Source organism: Melanerpes formicivorus, unplaced genomic scaffold, assembly GCF_026170545.1.
Source record: "Melanerpes formicivorus ecotype bairdi unplaced genomic scaffold, bMelFor1.0.p_v2 SCAF_6, whole genome shotgun sequence".
Lineage (NCBI taxonomy): Eukaryota > Metazoa > Chordata > Aves > Piciformes > Picidae > Melanerpes > Melanerpes formicivorus.
The window spans coordinates 4,689,702-4,706,643 of record NW_027142358.1 but is presented as its reverse complement, the minus strand read 5'-3'; the positions used below and the strand labels follow the sequence as shown (position 1 = coordinate 4,706,643).

The 16,942-nt window shown below is 44.8% G+C and overlaps 1 protein-coding gene across 2 annotated transcripts in view; it reads left to right on the top strand.

Annotated features, from left to right (window-relative positions):
• The window catches only part of MXI1 (MAX interactor 1, dimerization protein), a 59,300-nt gene that overhangs the window by 18,212 nt on the left and 24,146 nt on the right, over positions 1-16,942 (top strand). For both annotated transcript variants that reach the window (XM_068139399.1, XM_068139400.1), the window contains exon 3: positions 11,071-11,100. In XM_068139399.1, the coding sequence (XP_067995500.1) occupies positions 11,071-11,100 (30 nt within the window). The remainder of the gene's footprint in view (positions 1-11,070; positions 11,101-16,942) is intronic.

Here is a 16,942-nt window from a genome sequence, read left to right as displayed (position 1 = left end):
TGTAGTGGAAAGAAACTTGGTTCTTGGGGTCTTTAGAAGTGTGAAGGTTGTTGGCTCCAGCTCCTAGAGAGATTTAGGATGGAAGGGATGATATTTGGGTCAAACACATCATCTTGCTGGGTAAGAAATTGGCTGGATGGCCACAGTCAGAGTTGTGTTCAGCAGCTCAGTGTCCAAATGGAGACCAGTGACAAGTGGCATCCCCCAGAGCTCAGTACTGGGACCAGTGATGTTTAACATCATTGTCAATGATATGGGCGGTGGGATTTGGTGCACCCTCAGCAGGTTTGCAGATGACACCAAGCTATGTGGTCTGGTTGACATGCTGGAGGGAAGAGATGCCATCCAGAGGGACTTGGACAGGCTCGAGAGGTGGGCCCAAGCCAGCCTCATGAAATTCAACAAGGCCAAGTGCAAGGTTCTACACCTGGGTCAGAGCAATCCCAAGCGCAGATACAGACTGGGCAACCAGTGGCTCGAGAGGTGTCTCAAGGAGAAGGACTTGAAGGTGTCAGTTGATAAAAATCTCAACATGAGCTGGCAATGTGCACTTGCAGCCCAGAAGGCCAACTGTGTCCTGGGCTATATCAAAAGAAGTGTGACCAGCAGGATGAGAGAGGTGATTCTCCCCTTCTACTCTGCTCTTATGAGACCTGGACTACTGCATCCAGTTCTGGTGCCCCCAGCATAAGAGGGATGTGGAGTTGCTGGTGCAGGTCCAGAGGAGGGCCATGAAGATGATCAAAGGGCTGGAGAACCTCCCCTCTGGAGACAAGAGTTGGGGCTGTTCTGCCTGGAGAAAAGAAGCCTCCAGGGAGATCTTAGAGCAGCCTTCCAGTACCTGAAGGGGGCCTACAAGAAAGCTGGGAAAGGACTTTTTACAAGGGCTTGTAGTGATAGGAGGAGAGGGAATGGCTTTAAGCTTGAGGAGGGTAGATTTAGGCTAGATATTGGGAAGAAATTCTTTACAGTGAGGGTGGTGAGACACTGGAATAGGTTGCCCAGGGAGGCTGTGGATTTCAGACTGGATGAAGCCTTGAACAACCAGGTCTAGTGGAAGGTGTTCCTGCCCATGGCAGAGGGGTTGGAACTAGGTGGATCTTCAAGGTCCTTTCCAACTTAAACCATTCTATGAATCACTTCCTGAATGGGATGGGACCTACAGGAAGGCTGGGGAAGGACTGTTTAGAAGGGCTTGTAGTGACAGAATGAGGAGCAGAGTAGATTCAGGTTGGACATAAGGAGGAAGTTCTTGACAATGAGAGTGGTAAAATCCTGGAACAGGTTGCCCAGAGATCTGGCTGAGGCCCTATCCCTGGAGACATTCAAGACCAGAATTGATGTGGTCCTGAGCATCCTGATGTAGCTGGAGGTGTCCCTGCTCACTGCAGAGTTGTTGGACAAGATGACCTTTGAGGGTCCCTTCCAACCCAATGCAGTCTGTGAATCTATTTGCCTCATTTTCTATTCCCATTGCATTCAGTGTGCAGTCAATTCCCTGGTTTTAAGTAGTACTTCTTGTCAGATGTTTTGGGGTGTTTTTGTCTCCTCTCTACAGGTTTGTACCCTTTCTGTATCTTCTCTGTAATGCCTCATCCACAACACATGCAGAAGTTTACCCTTTGTGCTTTTATTTAACTTGACCTGATCCTTTGCTTGACAGTGAATTGGTTGTCACCTGTAGTGTGTTTTCCATCTTCTCCTGTGTTTGTAGGTAAGACTCACTTTTTCCTTTCTCACTCCATTTCTCTTTCTGACCCAAACAGACCAGCTCATGTTATGTTGCTGAGTTACATGTCTTGCTCATTTGAGTTCCTTCTGTTGATCATTGCCTGGTTCCTCCTGACAAACTTCTCCCCAAATTCTGAGAGTGGCTTTTGTTTGTTCTCCTCATGAGAATGTTGGCTTCTACTCCCTACTTTCTTTGAACCAACAAAGACAGGATTTGTTTTTGTTGACTATTTTGGGCTCTCTTGATCAGAGGCTGTAGGTCTCTGGGGCTGTGCACTTGGCTGGCCTTTGCCCGGATCTCTTCTCTATGAGACACTGCCTTGTTGATCAGCTCAGAGGGAACAGGCCTGCTTTTTCCATCCTGCTGGATGTATTCCCATGTCTTATTTCTCTGCTCCCTACTGTACTTCCATTCTCTGACCTGAAAGTGATTTCACTTCAGTTCTATTGCTTCATGAACCCATTTTGAAGTAGCTTAGATGATTTCCAGCATTATCTTAATTACTTGTTTATACTTTGCTGCTTGCTCTGTGACAAGCAGGTATGTGGACTGAGAGCAATTCTTTTGCCTCAGTTTTGATTAAAGTTCCTCTGCATAAGCAAGATGATTATTTTCTGAACACTTCTCTTTTATCTCCTTCCATCTGTTACACTGTCAAGAAAGGAGAAGTTAGTCATCTGTCCCTTTGCATTTGGGATTGCTGTTGAGACTGCTACTCAGTTGTCACTGCCCAGGTGCTTGGGCAGTGTATAGATATGGTAAGGTAACACACCATCAGTTCTGGTTTGCCTTTAACAGTTAACTCTACAAGCTGCAGCAGTTCATGAACTCTTTCACAAGTAGCTTGGCCATCTGGGAGCAGTAGGAGGTAGCCACCTCGCTGCCTTCCTGTTAGTTGCTCCTGCTTGTGAGCCAGTACTCTAAGAACAGAAGAAATAAGAGCTCTTCTGTTTTTCTCAACCTTCCCCTTTCATGGATCTCCCAGATGCTAGATGAGTATGTCCCTGTTGACAGAACATAACCCCAGACATCAGGAAATCTGGGTTCTCTTCCTGGTATTGTTACAGCCAGTGTAATTCTTTCTTTAATACAGTGTGTAGCTAGCAGTGATGGTAATGTATTTTCAAGTGTAATTCCCCTCTTTTCCATCTCCAGGCACAGTATTGCAGGAATATAGTTGTAACCTGAGAGGTAACTAACAAGTCTAAATAGAAGTGAAAGAAGTCTGTCCTGGCCCACAGCCATACAAATGCCATCAGTTTCTTTTCAACCAAAGTGCATTTCAGTCAGGTGATGCTTACTTAGCCTCATTTTCCCCAGTGCAGCTGAAGGCAGTTTCTTTAGGTCAGAAGATGCATGCTGCAGACAAGTACATGTTCCCCAAACAGGCTGTTGTTCTGCAGATGACATTGCTAAGGCTATTTCTGGATGTGACCATCTTCCTTGAAAGGGTAATGTTATGTGTGGGAAGAAGCAAGGTATAGGGCAGAGGGCTGGCATGCTGGGCTCTTGGATCGTTTGCTGAGCCTGCTGCTGAAAGCCTGCGAGATCTGGGCATGTCAGATGACCTACATGGGTCCTGCCATCTGTACATTACGTGCTTCTCACCATCTGTATGTTGGGGTAATGTGCACACTTTTCTAATGCTGTTTTCATGAAGTGGAATTGGTGTTTCTGAGCCTTGTGGCTGTTTGCAAAGATGAGACCTGGGATCCCAAGTTCTCTAGGTAGATTTGAAAATTGCCTCCTGTGCCTTTTTTTCCTCTTTCTGTCAATCACTGCAATCTTTCTGCTGTGCAAGTACCAGCAACTATGATACTGATTCTGGTGCAGCCTTGGAAGGGCCTATGACCATGAAGTGGGACTCATGGAGCCTGCTGGAAGACAGTGGGACAAGGAGCCACACAAAGCTATCTGTTTGCCCTTACCCTGCTCTTGAATATTCAGCAGAGAAGATTTTGTTAACAGAGATGCTAAGATGCTAGCAGGGGATGGAGGAAGTCTGTGCCTCGTTCTACTTCATAATTAATTTGGCTTTAAATGACCTGTTTATGATGATTTTGTAGAAAGGTTGTCCTTCCCAAGTAGCACTTGAGAGAGCTGAGGGACAGTGCAGACCTGATATCAGTGTGAAGAGGTATTGGCATTTCATGTGCTCATTCTGTGCTATGCTCTTCTATCTTTGTGGGACAGCTTGGAGGTGCCATGGTGAAGCCACCTGGAACTTCTCCTCACCAGGTCCTGAAAAATGGGGTTCAGTGAATGGATTTTAAGAAAATGAAAGAAAAAAAGATGTAAGATGAAGAGTCTGTCTACAAGAGGCTCTTGCATTGTGGATCATAGACAGGAATCTTGGCTTGTTAAATGCAACAAATACAGAATCATAGAACTGTCTTGGTTGGAAAAGACTTCTTAAGATCACTGAGACCAACTCTCGACCTAGCTCCACATGGCCATTAAACCATGTTCCCAAGTGCCATGTCCACACATTTCTTGAACACCTTTAGGGACTGTGGCTCCACCACCAGGCATTCTAATGCCTGACCACTCTTTACATAATGAATTTTCCTAATATCTGAACTAAACCTCTGCTGGCACAATTCCAGGGCATTTCCCCTCATTCTATCACCTGATAGTAGAGAGAAGAAACCAACACACATCTCAATGCAACCTCCTTTCAGACAGCTGTCAACCAACACCCTGAGGTCCTTTTCTGATAGGCAACTTTTCCCCCACCCTCCCCACCCTGACCAGTGAGAATCTACCTGAATTTGTCCAAGATAAATCATGAGAGATGGCTGCTGCATGGGAGGTGGGCTAGAGTTTCTCTACTGGAATTGCTAAAGTACCTCCCAGAATGAATATACATCAACCCTTTTCTGATCTCTATGCATGAGCCCCTTCTGATGTGGTTAACTGTGGCCTGAGAAAGGAAGGTGGTGGTTTCTGTAGGACCTTTGCTCACTTGTCACACAAGTTAGAAGGCAGAAGAATGGAGCAGTGAATATAGCACGTTGGAGAACTCGCTTCAATGTGGCCCCTGTCAGCAGCCCTGTGTATATTCAGCAAGTTTATTTCAGCCTGGCTTGTCACAGAGGACCCCCAAATAGTTTGTTCCTCATATTTGGATTTTATTTTTTTCCCCCAAGGCATGAGCCTGGGATCTGAGCTGCAGAAGTGCTGATGATGCACAGCCCTGAGGGCCATCAGCAGGAGCTGTGCTTTGAACGTGTAAAGTGGCCCAGAAAACCAGACCCCTGGGGGTCTTTGTAGAGGCACTTGGAGGGACAAGAAGCTGCAACTCTCATTTTCCTGCTCCTTAGCCTCTGTTTTGGAAAGCAGGGGTACTTGACAGTAAACAATGCTTGTGAGCTGCCTCGCCACTGCTCTCGGTGAGCCTGTCAGAAAGCCTGTAAGGAAAGCACCGGTTCTGTATTCAGAGCAGGGCTTGGCTTGAGGCCACACGTTGAACAATGAGCAGAAAACAAAATATTGAATAGCTGCTTGTTCAGCAAACCCAGTTCCTCTTGGCTGTGCAGGGCCCTGCGTGAGGGAGCATATGAGAAGGGGCAGTTTTCCCCTGGTGCCTGGGGCTAGGGCCAGCCTCTGCACCTAGGGCCTCAGGTGGACAGGAGAAGGCCCACACCAGCATGCTTGTTCCCAGCTTGTAGGGTGCAGCTGGGGATGGCTTTGCTGGCCCCAGATTGCAGCACTGAATGCAAAACATTATTCTTGCTGTTGTGTGGCCTAGCTTGGAAAACCTTTCCTCTGCAGAGTGCAGCCAAGTACTGCTTAACAGGTTGCTGCTGTGGTTTTGGGGAGCCCAGCTCCAGCAGATCCCAAACTGAGGGGAGCTGTGTAAATACTGTAGGTGGCTCTGAAGACATTTACTTCTTCAACAGATACATGCAGTGGAGCTTTTGAAGTTACTTTTGACTGAGTGTTTGAGGAGGCTTTCAGGATACTGTGTAAAATCCCAGAGTTAGGTGCCACTCTGCAGTTGTGAACTGCACACAGGAGTTCACTTCCTCTCCTTGGGCTGAAAACGGACTGAGAGGCCACTTCTTCTTTTCCAAAGATGAACAAACATGGACAGATGCCAGGATGGCTGTGTCCCCTTCCCTGCTGGAGACAGAGAATGTGAACTTTGGAAAGGGTCTGGCTTGATCCTGGGAAAACAACTTTAATCAGAGCCTTGGGAGGAATCTAATTAATTTCCATCTAAGAGTGTCAGAAAAACCTAGGCATAATGTGGGGCCAGGTTAATCTGGGGGATCTCCATTGACATCAAGAATGTGAAACTATTCTGTCTTCTCACTTCAGCTTCTCATGGAGAAGTGTTTGCTCTGGATTTTGAGGCCAGACAGTGTAGGGACATCATGGAATAGTAATGACTAAGGTAACTTCTGACTTGAGTATTGCTTCTAAGGAAATGTTTTGTTAGATTTGCTGATATGCAAGGCTGAGGTGAGGCTGTTGGTAGACTTGAGTCTGGTACTTGTAAAGGCCATAAAGATGGCAGCAGGACTTCTGCTCCAGCTGTGCCATCTCCTTTTTAGTTGCATCTTGCTCCTTGCTGTAGGAGCTTTTGACAGCACCAAGTACCATAAGCTGCTGTGTTCCAAAGGCTCCTGTGCAGCCCTCGAAGAACTAGGTTCCAAGGCCTCTCAGAGGTGGCTTCTCAGCTCCCTTAGAAACTCAGTCCTTGAGCATCTCAGTGTGGGCAGAAAGATTTGATTTTTGTGCAGCTATCATTTGTCTTGCCAAAAGACTCACGCACTGCTGCTGGAGAAGCTTCTCCGGAGGCTTCCCAGACTATGGCTTGTGCAGTTGGTTTCACAGACTGCTTACAGTGTTGATCCACTGCTACTTGAAACCCTGGCACAACCATTGGGGTTCTTCAACCAGTAAGTTTTGCTTTGTGGACACAGGTGGATTTAAAATTGAAAAAAGCTGTTGATCACCCTTCCTTTTAACTTAGATAAAAGAGAAAGCAGTAATGTAATTCACTGCTTCCAGAAGGGTTGGTTGATCTTGGCTTGAGGAATGGAAAAAGACGTCTTCCTGCGGGGGAGTTTGGTGAGCAAGTGAATGGGTGTCAGCAGAGCCAGAAGGTGGTAAAGGTCTGTGAAATGGAGAGGAATGAAGCTGCATGTGGTGTGATGATGCAGCAGTGGCCTGGTCTGTGAATGGATGTTCTTGCTGTTTTGCTAAATGTGATTCAGGTAACTGTGCCTTAGTTTGCACAAGCTGGTGGGATATGTCTTTCCTGATTTTAACCTCTTGTTAAATCAATGTGAAGTGAATGAATTTGGAGGAGAAGCACTGGCTCTGTGTTGGCATTAAGGAAGAGGCCATTTTGTTCTCCCCACCTCCTTTAACTGACTGTACTTGGGGTCAGCAGCATCTCCTGAGCCACTGCTATCTCCATGGTGTTGATAGAGCTTTTTGGAGTCCTGGGCTCCTGTGGAGCCAGGAGCTGGTGCCAGAGACAGACAGGAGGGTGACAAGGTATAAGGAAATGACAGGTCCGTTGGGTCTAAATGCCACCTGTGTATCACATGGGAGAAGGACTCCAGCTTACTCAGTTTTCCCAGTAGAAAATAGTTACCTCAGTAAGAAGTCAACCCAAAATGCAGATATGCTGCAAATGCATTCTTTGGGCTATTTATCAATATTAAATGTGTAAACCAGAAAGGTCAGTTGTGTTTAATGTCATGTGGCAGCTTTGTGATTTTAATTACAGTGAAAAATCCAATGACAAATTAATTCAGTGCTCTTTAGAGCTTGTTCCTCCCTGATGCAGTTTGTGTTGTTGGCTTACCTGTGCTGGGGGAAAGTTTGGCTGCTTGTGCCTTGGTGGGAGAATTTTTTATCAAGTAAACAAAATAGGATAAAATGACAAATTATTTACAGTGCCTCATTAACTGAGGGGATTCAGGGTAGCTTAATGTTTCAGCAACACTTTGTTACAGTGTTGAATAGCAAGTTGCAGGCAGAATCAGGGTAACTAGTGCAAAAATGTTGTTGCTTTTGACCTTGGATCAGAGTGACTGACAATTGCTGCTTCTCTGTTTCTTCCTATTTTGTATGTCATTCCAGGTGTCTGGGCTGAGGAGGGATAAACTTCAGTTTCTTCTCTTTCAGCTTTTGGTTTAAAACGTTGCTGTGGACTGCTCTGCTGGTTTTTGTTTTGTTTGCTTGACTCCTTTCTGTTAAGCTTCTAAAAATCTTTCTTGATCTTTTCCCAAGCTGTTTTCAAAACCCAGCCAGCAGGACCCTCCTCCTTATATAACATCCATTCAGAGTTTAGGAGGAGTTATTTGTTCGGGTGCTCGAAATTTACCGTTAAGGACTGACTGCTATAGAAACCTGACTTGTAAATGAGAACCCTGCAGACACTTTGTGCTTGAGCTACTTTTAAATTGCAGCTGAAGTTTTTTGAGCAGTGATGGTATGTGTGGTTGGGCCTGTGTTTTCCTCCATGAACGTGTCCATACCCGCTTGGCCTTGGTCTGAGCTTTGCAGGTGGGGACAAGGTCCTGCTTGCCCTGTCTGCCCGACAGCAAGAATGTGAGCTCCACGCTCCCCAGCCCTGTCCTCACCTCGATAGGTGACACAGGCTGTGACTGACGATCAGCTGCAGCAAAGCAACATCACACGGAACGCACCTTGCTGTTGCAAATGCAGTGCGTGACAAGTAACCCTGAACCATTCTCCAAGTGCTGCAATCGTTTACAGTTGTGATGTTCATCCTGTGCCCATCAAAAAGCTGGCCGTGGATGGAGCTTTGATTTCAGCCTGGTGATACTCTTTAAGTTCTCTGTTGATAAGACCAGCTCAGTTCAAGAGGTCCGGTTACATTTGTTTCTGTACCTATTCAAAACATTTTTTTCCCCCCCCGAATGTAGTATCAATAGAGCTTTCTGTACTTTTTTCCACTTCATTGACAGTACTGTCCTTGTTTAACTCCAAATAAATCTTAGGAACATGTGCAGCACAAAGATGAAGGGAGAAAATTAATCTCTAGATCAGGAGCTACAGAAATGAAATGAATTATGAACAGAAGAGAGGGTGGTAGGGTTTTTTTTTCCCCTGTATCTGTTGTTCAAGCAGAGGGAAACTGGCATGGAAAATAAGAGCTAGTGAGTGAATAGTGGTAGTGAGGAGCAGTTCTGGGGTTAGGTTTTTGTCCTAAATTTAGATAAAGGGGAAAACTAAAACTTTTCCAAATGTATCCATAAGACTAAGCAAAGCAAAAGCAGGTAAGAGAAGCAGGATTTGTTCAGCATTTCTGAGATTCTTTCCTTTGCATTCAGCTTCAGTGGGAAAGTGTTGTGGGGGTTGGGATTTGTTTTGTTCCTTGCCACCAATATGGGTAAAAGTCACAGCATAAATTTCATGACTTGGTGAAAAGCCTGTGACCCCTCTCAGTTGTCTTGTTCATCAGAAGGCAGATAGGTAATAAAGAGTCTCCTGTGTGAGAGGAGCATGAAGAACCTGCTGGTTTAATTTTGTTCACAGCAGTGGGCCAAACTTTGTTCTTTCAGTGCTGGCCTTAATAATTGGCTCGATATAATACAGGAATTCAAGCCACTGCATATCTCTGGCTTTATAACTGCTAATGTCAGAGTCAAGAAGAGCTCAAAGGCTCCTGCGGGAACAAGCAGTAAATAAGAACCACGAGCGTGTTCCTGAGAACGTACAGCCAGTGATTTAAAGGGCCTCAGCTCAGCTCTAGTGGGTTAATTTGCACCCAAGTTGCCTGGACAAATAGATTTTGCAGGTTTCATGGGAGGTAGGGGGTTGAACTGGGAGATTTTATGGCCTAAATGTTATGTTTGGGTCTCTGATTCCTGAGAGCCAGACTTCAGGAATCCTCTCTTCATGCGAGGAAAGGATTTGCTTTGGGAGTTTACTCAACTTTAGGAGTTGGGCTGTAGTGTACCTTGCCTTTAAGGTGTCCCATATCCTGCTGTGCAAGGTACCTTGCACAGACATGTGGTAAGGTTTTGTTTTTCCTCTGGCCACCCACAGCTCTCAGCCAGGGCTAGCTACGACTCATTTACCTTGTTTTTCACAGGCATCCGCGGTTTATTCATCGTCTTCAGTGAGGTTCTAACACCTGTTAAGCACTCCTCCTCCCTTTTTTTGGAGAAGCATTTAATTATGACAGGGTTTCCCTTGGAGCACATCCTCCATTCAGTTCCCTAATTGTAGAATTCTCTGTGGGATTCTCCAGATGGGGGATAGAGGATAATCTTCTCAGAGCTCCGGAAGAAATGTGATGCCAAATTACAGAAAATAGATCCTTTTTATTAAGCTCTTGGGCTCCTTTTACTCTTTATTTTAAGGTGACCTTCTGTTGAAGAGAAATGTTGGGTAAATGGCTATCCTTTTTAAATAATCCTCAACAACCTTACCTGGGTTACTAATAACATTGTTAGAAAAAGGATTTAAGCCTTTTTTGTTTTTTTGCCACTTGTCCTGTCATCACAGAGGGAAGGAGAAGGAACTTGCCTCTTTCCCTTTTGGGTCTAGTTGGTCTCATTTTCAAGCTGTGAGCTCTGAATTGGACAGTGCTGGCAGCATGCTTGGCATGGTGGGCAGGTATAAAGACAAAGCCCCCTCCTTTGTAAAGTGGTCACAGTGCCACTTTATGGGTCACTTGCTCTGCTCCAAGCTGGTGCTGTGGCAGTGCTGCTTCAATCCCTGAGAGGTTTCCAGACATCCTGAAAGGGATATTCAATGCCACACTGATGTTTGCAAATGTGGCTGTACTGGCTGGACATAACTGCTTCTACTGAGTTTGCTAAACCTAGCATGTAGCCACTGAAGGGCTCCCAGGGATTGTCCTTAGAGCCAGTTCTGCTGGGAGGATCCCATGTATTTGATGTGCATACATTAATACTCCACGAGCTCCAGTGTCAGCAGATGATACCGGTATTTTTACATGGCGAGTGGAGAAACTAAAGCACAAAGGAACTTAATTGCATTCATGTACTGAGATGGCGACAGAGCCAGAACTAGTCTGGATATGCCTGACTGGTCCCCTGTTATAGTCATTGATCCTTTGGGGGATTTTGTGTGCATTTAAGTCTCTAGGAAGCACTTTCTATAGCTCCAGTAAGAGCACCAACTTTGCATGCAGCAGGTAAGTACTGGAGGGAGGAATTTTGTCAGCAGGGAGGCTGAGGTTGTAGCCGTAGGTTTTCGCGTATGTAGCTGGTTGGCTTTATGCTGTGATATGCCACTGGGGATGTGTACAGCTTGCAGCAATTGAACTTTGGTGCTGAGAGGTCAAAGATGGCTAATCCAAATTTTTGTTTATCTTCCAGGTCTACGCACAACGAGCTGGAAAAGAACCGGTAAGTAGCTAAGGAGCTGGGTTCTGAGAAATGCAAGCCCAGCGAGGGGAATATGCTTTAACCTTACCCATGCAGGTGCTGTGTGAGCAGCTTGTACAGCTGTGAATGACCACACTTCACATCACATAGTTTTAGAAGTTTGGGGGGGGGGAGAGAGGAAGACACAAAAAGATCCGAAAAAGAAGCCTTGGTTTTGGTTGGTTTTTTTCCCCCTCTCTCTGAAAAGGAAAGAAGTGACCCAGTTTTGTGACTAATCTGTATGCAGAGTAAATACTCTTCTTCTCCTGACACAGTGAAATCTGATTGGGGCACTTTCCATACATGAGGTTGCTACGGGATCAGGTTTCTTGGGCCCTGGGTAATACCATGTTACCATGAACCGAAGGGCAGAGCCCTATGCTCTACACCCTCTCCCTCCCACCCCTCTGCTGGGCTGTGATAATCTCTGCAAGGCAGAAGAAAACACCATTGTCTGGGGACTTGGAGGTCTGGCTACCAGCACGCCTGTGGAGACTCTCTTTTCCAACCTGTTTCAGGATTGTGCCTGTTTATCCTTGAATCTGAAGTTTTAGCAAGCCTTGCAGTTTTGTTACTTGGCTAGCTCTGCTGTGTGACTCAACCCTTTTGTAACAGGAGTTAAAGTAAGATAAATACCACTGAGACAAGGGGAGCTAGTTCACACACAGATCAGATTATCGCCTTCCATTCAGGATGCTATAGTTAAGGTTGTGTCAGGGTTTCCATTATAAACTTATCTTGGCTCTTCTATGGGATTTTAGGGGGGCTAAGGGGGATGTCTGTGGGTTTTTTGTGGCTGCTAGAACAATGGCAGTGCTCTGGCCAGCTGCTTCTACGAAGAAACCCCCAGGGTGGGAAAGCTGAGTCTAAAGTGGTTGATTGCCTCCTCTTCCCTCTTAGCAGCCATCATTTAACAAGGGCTGGGAGGGCTATAAGGATGGCCAAAGATACCCAAAGGCTTCAAGCCAAGCCTTGTATTTCTATTCAGACAAGATCTTGCCAGGCAGCTTCAAGGAAATTGGAGCTAAGTATCCTGTGCTTCATTGTCACCCTCAGTTTCCCCACCAGCAGCAGCAATGCTGGGAACCATTTTGGCCTTTGCATGGTGTGGCTGTTTTCTTGCAGGCTGTGCTTTTACCTTCTGGTACCTTTGAGGATCTAAACAGCTGTCATGGCCCCGTCTGGGGTGATGCAGCAAAGGCTGTGTTGATTGTCAAGTCTCAGCCTTTCCAGTCCCAGGCTGAGCTGTGGGTGACTCCTGGGTTTTCCAGTGCTCCCTACAGTTTATCACTGAAGGAAAGAAAATGCAGTGTGCTTGGGTCTGACCCAGAATGGAGAGTGCTTTTTTCTCCATGACAACAGTAAACTGTCACTAGTTTTCAATGTGTTTATTTGCATATCTAATTGTTATGGCAAACACTGCTTGCCCTCAGTACAGCTTTAGAGCAGAGTTGTCTCCCTCTTTCCCTCTACCAACCTGGTCTTACCACACTGGCCAGGTTTGCCTGGATATGTGACCATCTTTCTTCCACTCTTCAGGCTTGTGGGGCAGGCACTGATGCTTCCAGCTCCTTGTGGGTGAGATCTCAGCAGCTAAATACTTACTGTCCAGCTAAGGACTAGCAAGTATTGATGGGTTTAGGATTTGCCTGATAGAGATGTCCGTGTGAGTTGAGGAAGTTTCTGCCTTGATTCCTTGCCTTTAAGTGAGGACAGTAATACTCCCTGGGATGGGGACACCATGAGGACTGAATACTACCCAGCACTTTGTGATATATATATTTCTATATAACTCTCATTACTACCTGTGCTTACTTATGCCATCTTTTTCTGAATGTTGACAAGCTGTTTGCCTGCTACAGCATTTGTCTTCTCTTTCCCAGTTAGTGTAGTATCTCTCTCATCCTCTCCTTGTCTCAGCCATGCTCCCTGGTCCCCACCTGCTACTAAATGAAGACTCCTAACCATCAAAAGACCTTCTCAGAAGGTCTTTTTTCCACAGCTTCCCATTCCAAGGCACTGTATTCCAGGTCTGTGTCTCAGACGTGTTTATACAAGCCCTTGTTTTTCCTCCTTCTGTGAAGGGCACACATTTGATCACCCTGGGTGGTCTGTACAGGCAAACTCCATAATCAGGAATCTTTGGTCAGGAGCCTGCTGCTTCTGGTTTGGGATTATCTGTCCCCTAATGCAGATTCTGTGGCCTGATCAGCTACGCACATCTGCAAACCCAGCTAGACCCTGCTGGGTTTGCAGTGTTTGTTAGCAGTGATTAGGACAGCGAGTTTAACACTGAATACTCCACAGCAGTGTTCTCTGAGTGAAGGGGATTGCTTCCCACTTAAATTTTCACCATGTTTTATTTGCTGTGTCATTAGGTTTGTCAGTGTCTCCAGACTTAACTGTTGCAAAGATAAAAGCCCTGATACTAATGGCTTTGTGGCTGGCAGGTGCTCATTTTCTGAGATTATTCCTTTTGAATCTCACTGTTACCTCCATTATTGACACACACTATAATTTTCAAAATTGTCCACCATTAGGTCTCTGACTCTGGTTTTTCCCTTCTTGTCTGTGAGCAGCACCCTTCCTGTGCTCAGTTAAATTTTGTCTGAACCCGTTGCACAATTCCGCAGACTTTCTTTCAAGCAGTAGCGAGAGAACAGTAGAAAACCAAAATGCTCTCCTCCTCCTTTCTTGAATATGCAATTTAAGTTAAGGGCTAACTATTGCAGAGCTGATGTTGTTTCAGTGCATCAGGATTAAGAATCTTGGACCCCTTTGATGTTAAAAAGCAACTGAAATTATATTTGAGAAATTGAAGCGGTGTTTTGAACACTCCTTGTAAATGTTGTGTGAACACTCCGGTTGTTCTGCTAAGAAGCTTCTTGGTTTGGTACCAAATATTAGCTGTAAAATGTAGGTGATTTCTCTTTCTGCTTTGATTTGTTGTGGGGGGGGTTTTGTTGTGGTGTTTTGGGGCTTTTTTTTTTTAAACCTGAAAAGATTGCAGTGACATTTATCTAAGGGGCTTTGTTTGATTTGTCAAAGATTAAAGTTAATTTATAGTTATTATCTGTCATTAATCCTCATGTTGGAAAATTGTTTGTGTTTTATCTTTAGTGGGTATGTGTTTCAGTTTATCTCTGCCCAGGATGAGTCAGAGCTTGCAAGAAACCAGTAGTCTGCTTCTCATCTGCTGCAAGGCTTAACTAAAACAATACTTTTTAGTCCTTCAACGTGCCTACCAAGAAAGGGATTCGTAAGCAGCATCTCATCACTTTCTGAAAGAAAGCAAGTGACTGACAGATCAGCTTTGCTACTCTAGTATTTTTCTCAGAAAAAGGGAGGCAAATAAAATTCAGGCTTAAATTATGTGTATTATGTGGAGAGCTGAATTAACTGTTGCCTCTGAGCATTTCAGACACACGCCAGTTTTGGAAGGATGTGGTCGGTGCGGTATTGAGAGAAGGTGCACAGCACTGAGATGACTTCCCAGCTGCTTTGTGAAGTGGCAGTTCTGGTCGACCAGCATGGTGGTGGTGTCTGTCAGAAAAGTTTTGTCTCCTGCTAGTACAAGGAGGATGTTTGTAAAGCTATTAATTACATTAAAAAAAAAAAGTATCAAAGATTAAAAATAGCTTCTCTGTATATCCTAGATAGATCTGTTTGGGTTTGGTGGTGTTTGCGTTGTAATACAGCAGAAAAAAGCGAAACAAAGCTGGGTAATTAGGTAAAGAATGAGTTATTAGGACACATTTTTTTTTCTCATAGTAGCAATAATTTAGTTCAAACGAAAGACAGATCTGAGGAAGGAAGGGAGACCTATGGAGAATCACTGAAATGGTGGTGTTTCTGGAGATCTCACGTAATTTGTGTCTCTGCAAAATCACCTCATTAAAAAAAAAAACTCAAAACAAAAAAAGGGACAAAGTCTAAAGGAGACAAAATTTCCTTCTAAACCAATTTGCTGAAGAGTTGTGTTTAGTTGATTAGGTGGTGTTGGGTGATAGGTTGGACACGATCTTGAAGGTCTCTTTCAACCTGGTCTGGTCTGGTCTGTTCTATTCTATTCTATTCTATTCTCAGAGCACAGAGTGAAGTAGTGTGAGGTCATTTCTTTCTGGTACTTTTTGAGATGATCAGAAACAAAGCAAAGAAGGAGAGCATAAATGATTGAGTGCCGTAGTTTTTAGCCTTTCTGACTCTTACCAGGGTCCTTGTCTTGTGGGTGAGTCCCCACCCATTCTCTCCTTTATGTGATTCTACATTGCAGACTGTTTCTTAAAACAGTTCCTCATGCAGGGCTGGCTGTTGTGCTAGGTTGCATATGAGAGGTAGCAGATGAGATAAAGTAAAACCCTACTGAATGCTGAGGAGAAAATCATCACCTGGGTTATCTTGCACTGAAATGTGGGGCCCTCTGAGGCTCCACAGCAATTGCACAGTTTGATTCTGTTTCTTTTGAGCAGGGGCTTGAATGTGTCTATTAGCAAAATGCAGGAGAAGGAGGGGAAAGCATTTAACATAGGGTGTTTGAAAAGTGCAGACAAGCTGTCTAAGCTGGAAAAGATAGAGGGAAGAGAAATGAAAGTATAGTGAACCCCTGCTACTCTGAATAGACATGGATGATTGTGCTTCTGCAGTGCTATATATACTTGCCAAGGCAATCTGATCAGTGTTTGTCTTGAACCAACTAATCAATGTGGTGTTGAGTTTAGTGCTATTTATCAGGAGAACTGGAACAAGAAACTAATCCAGTAAATTTCATTTGCTCTCTGTAATGGGCTTTGTTTTCGTGTTAACTTCATGTAGCAAACGTTGACAGTACATATTGTTTTCCTCATTAATAAAACTTGGAACCTGTGAGATTCCCTGCAGCAGTCGAACCCTGTCCAACACAGCTGAGCACGCATCTTTCTTTGACACATCCCAAAGGTCAGAGCATGAACCGATCCAACTTGTTCCTTGTGGGAGCTGCAGCTAAACCCTTCTGTCTCTGTGGCCTGCGTGGAACAAGAGGTGGAGGTAGCTAGCTGTTCTCGGCTCTGTTGCTTGCATGACAGATGGCTCCATTTTCAGCTGGGACTAACAATTTTCAGCAGAGCTGAAGCATGTTCCTCTAGTTAGGAGATCTGGATAACTTATTGCTCTTCTGTGCCTCTTTTTGCTTAACCTGGAGAGAGAGACAGTAAAGCCTGTAGTTTATGGAGTAAGGCTGTTGTAAAGATGTTCCTTCTGGATGTGTTCAGGCGCAGTCACTGTTTAGTGTCAATCTGCCTTTTGCGTTGCTCTGGGAACTCACAATTCAGATGCTGTGAAACTGGGATCGATCTCTTTGGCTGACCACCACACTGGTTCATGTGAAGTGCTGCCTTGTGCAGAAGCAGTGTTTGATTCACTTGCAACTGAAAGTCTGCAAAGGCTTTGTTTGACAGTGGCTGGGCAGTAGAACATTTTGAACTCTGAGTAAAGCTGCTGAAAAGGGACAGTTAGTTTCCATGCCAAAATTTGAAGGAAACTAAATGATCCTCTTTTTCCCCCCCCAAGTTCTTTAGTACTGCTCATACTGGAATTTCTGGTTTCTGTATGGGTTTTTTTATTATTATTCAAAGTGATGCAGTGAAGAATGAGTGCATGCCTGCCTTCCCTTCTGCTCCCAGATCTCTGTGCCTCTTTATAGCACTTGGAGAAGAAAAAAAAAGAACAATACTACTATTTTGGATAGACTATCACAAAGCAAAATGGTTTTGTTTCAAGAATGTTGCACAATAAAATCCCTGTTATAAACCAGTCTTCAGAAACAGCTATTTATCACAAAGCCCTT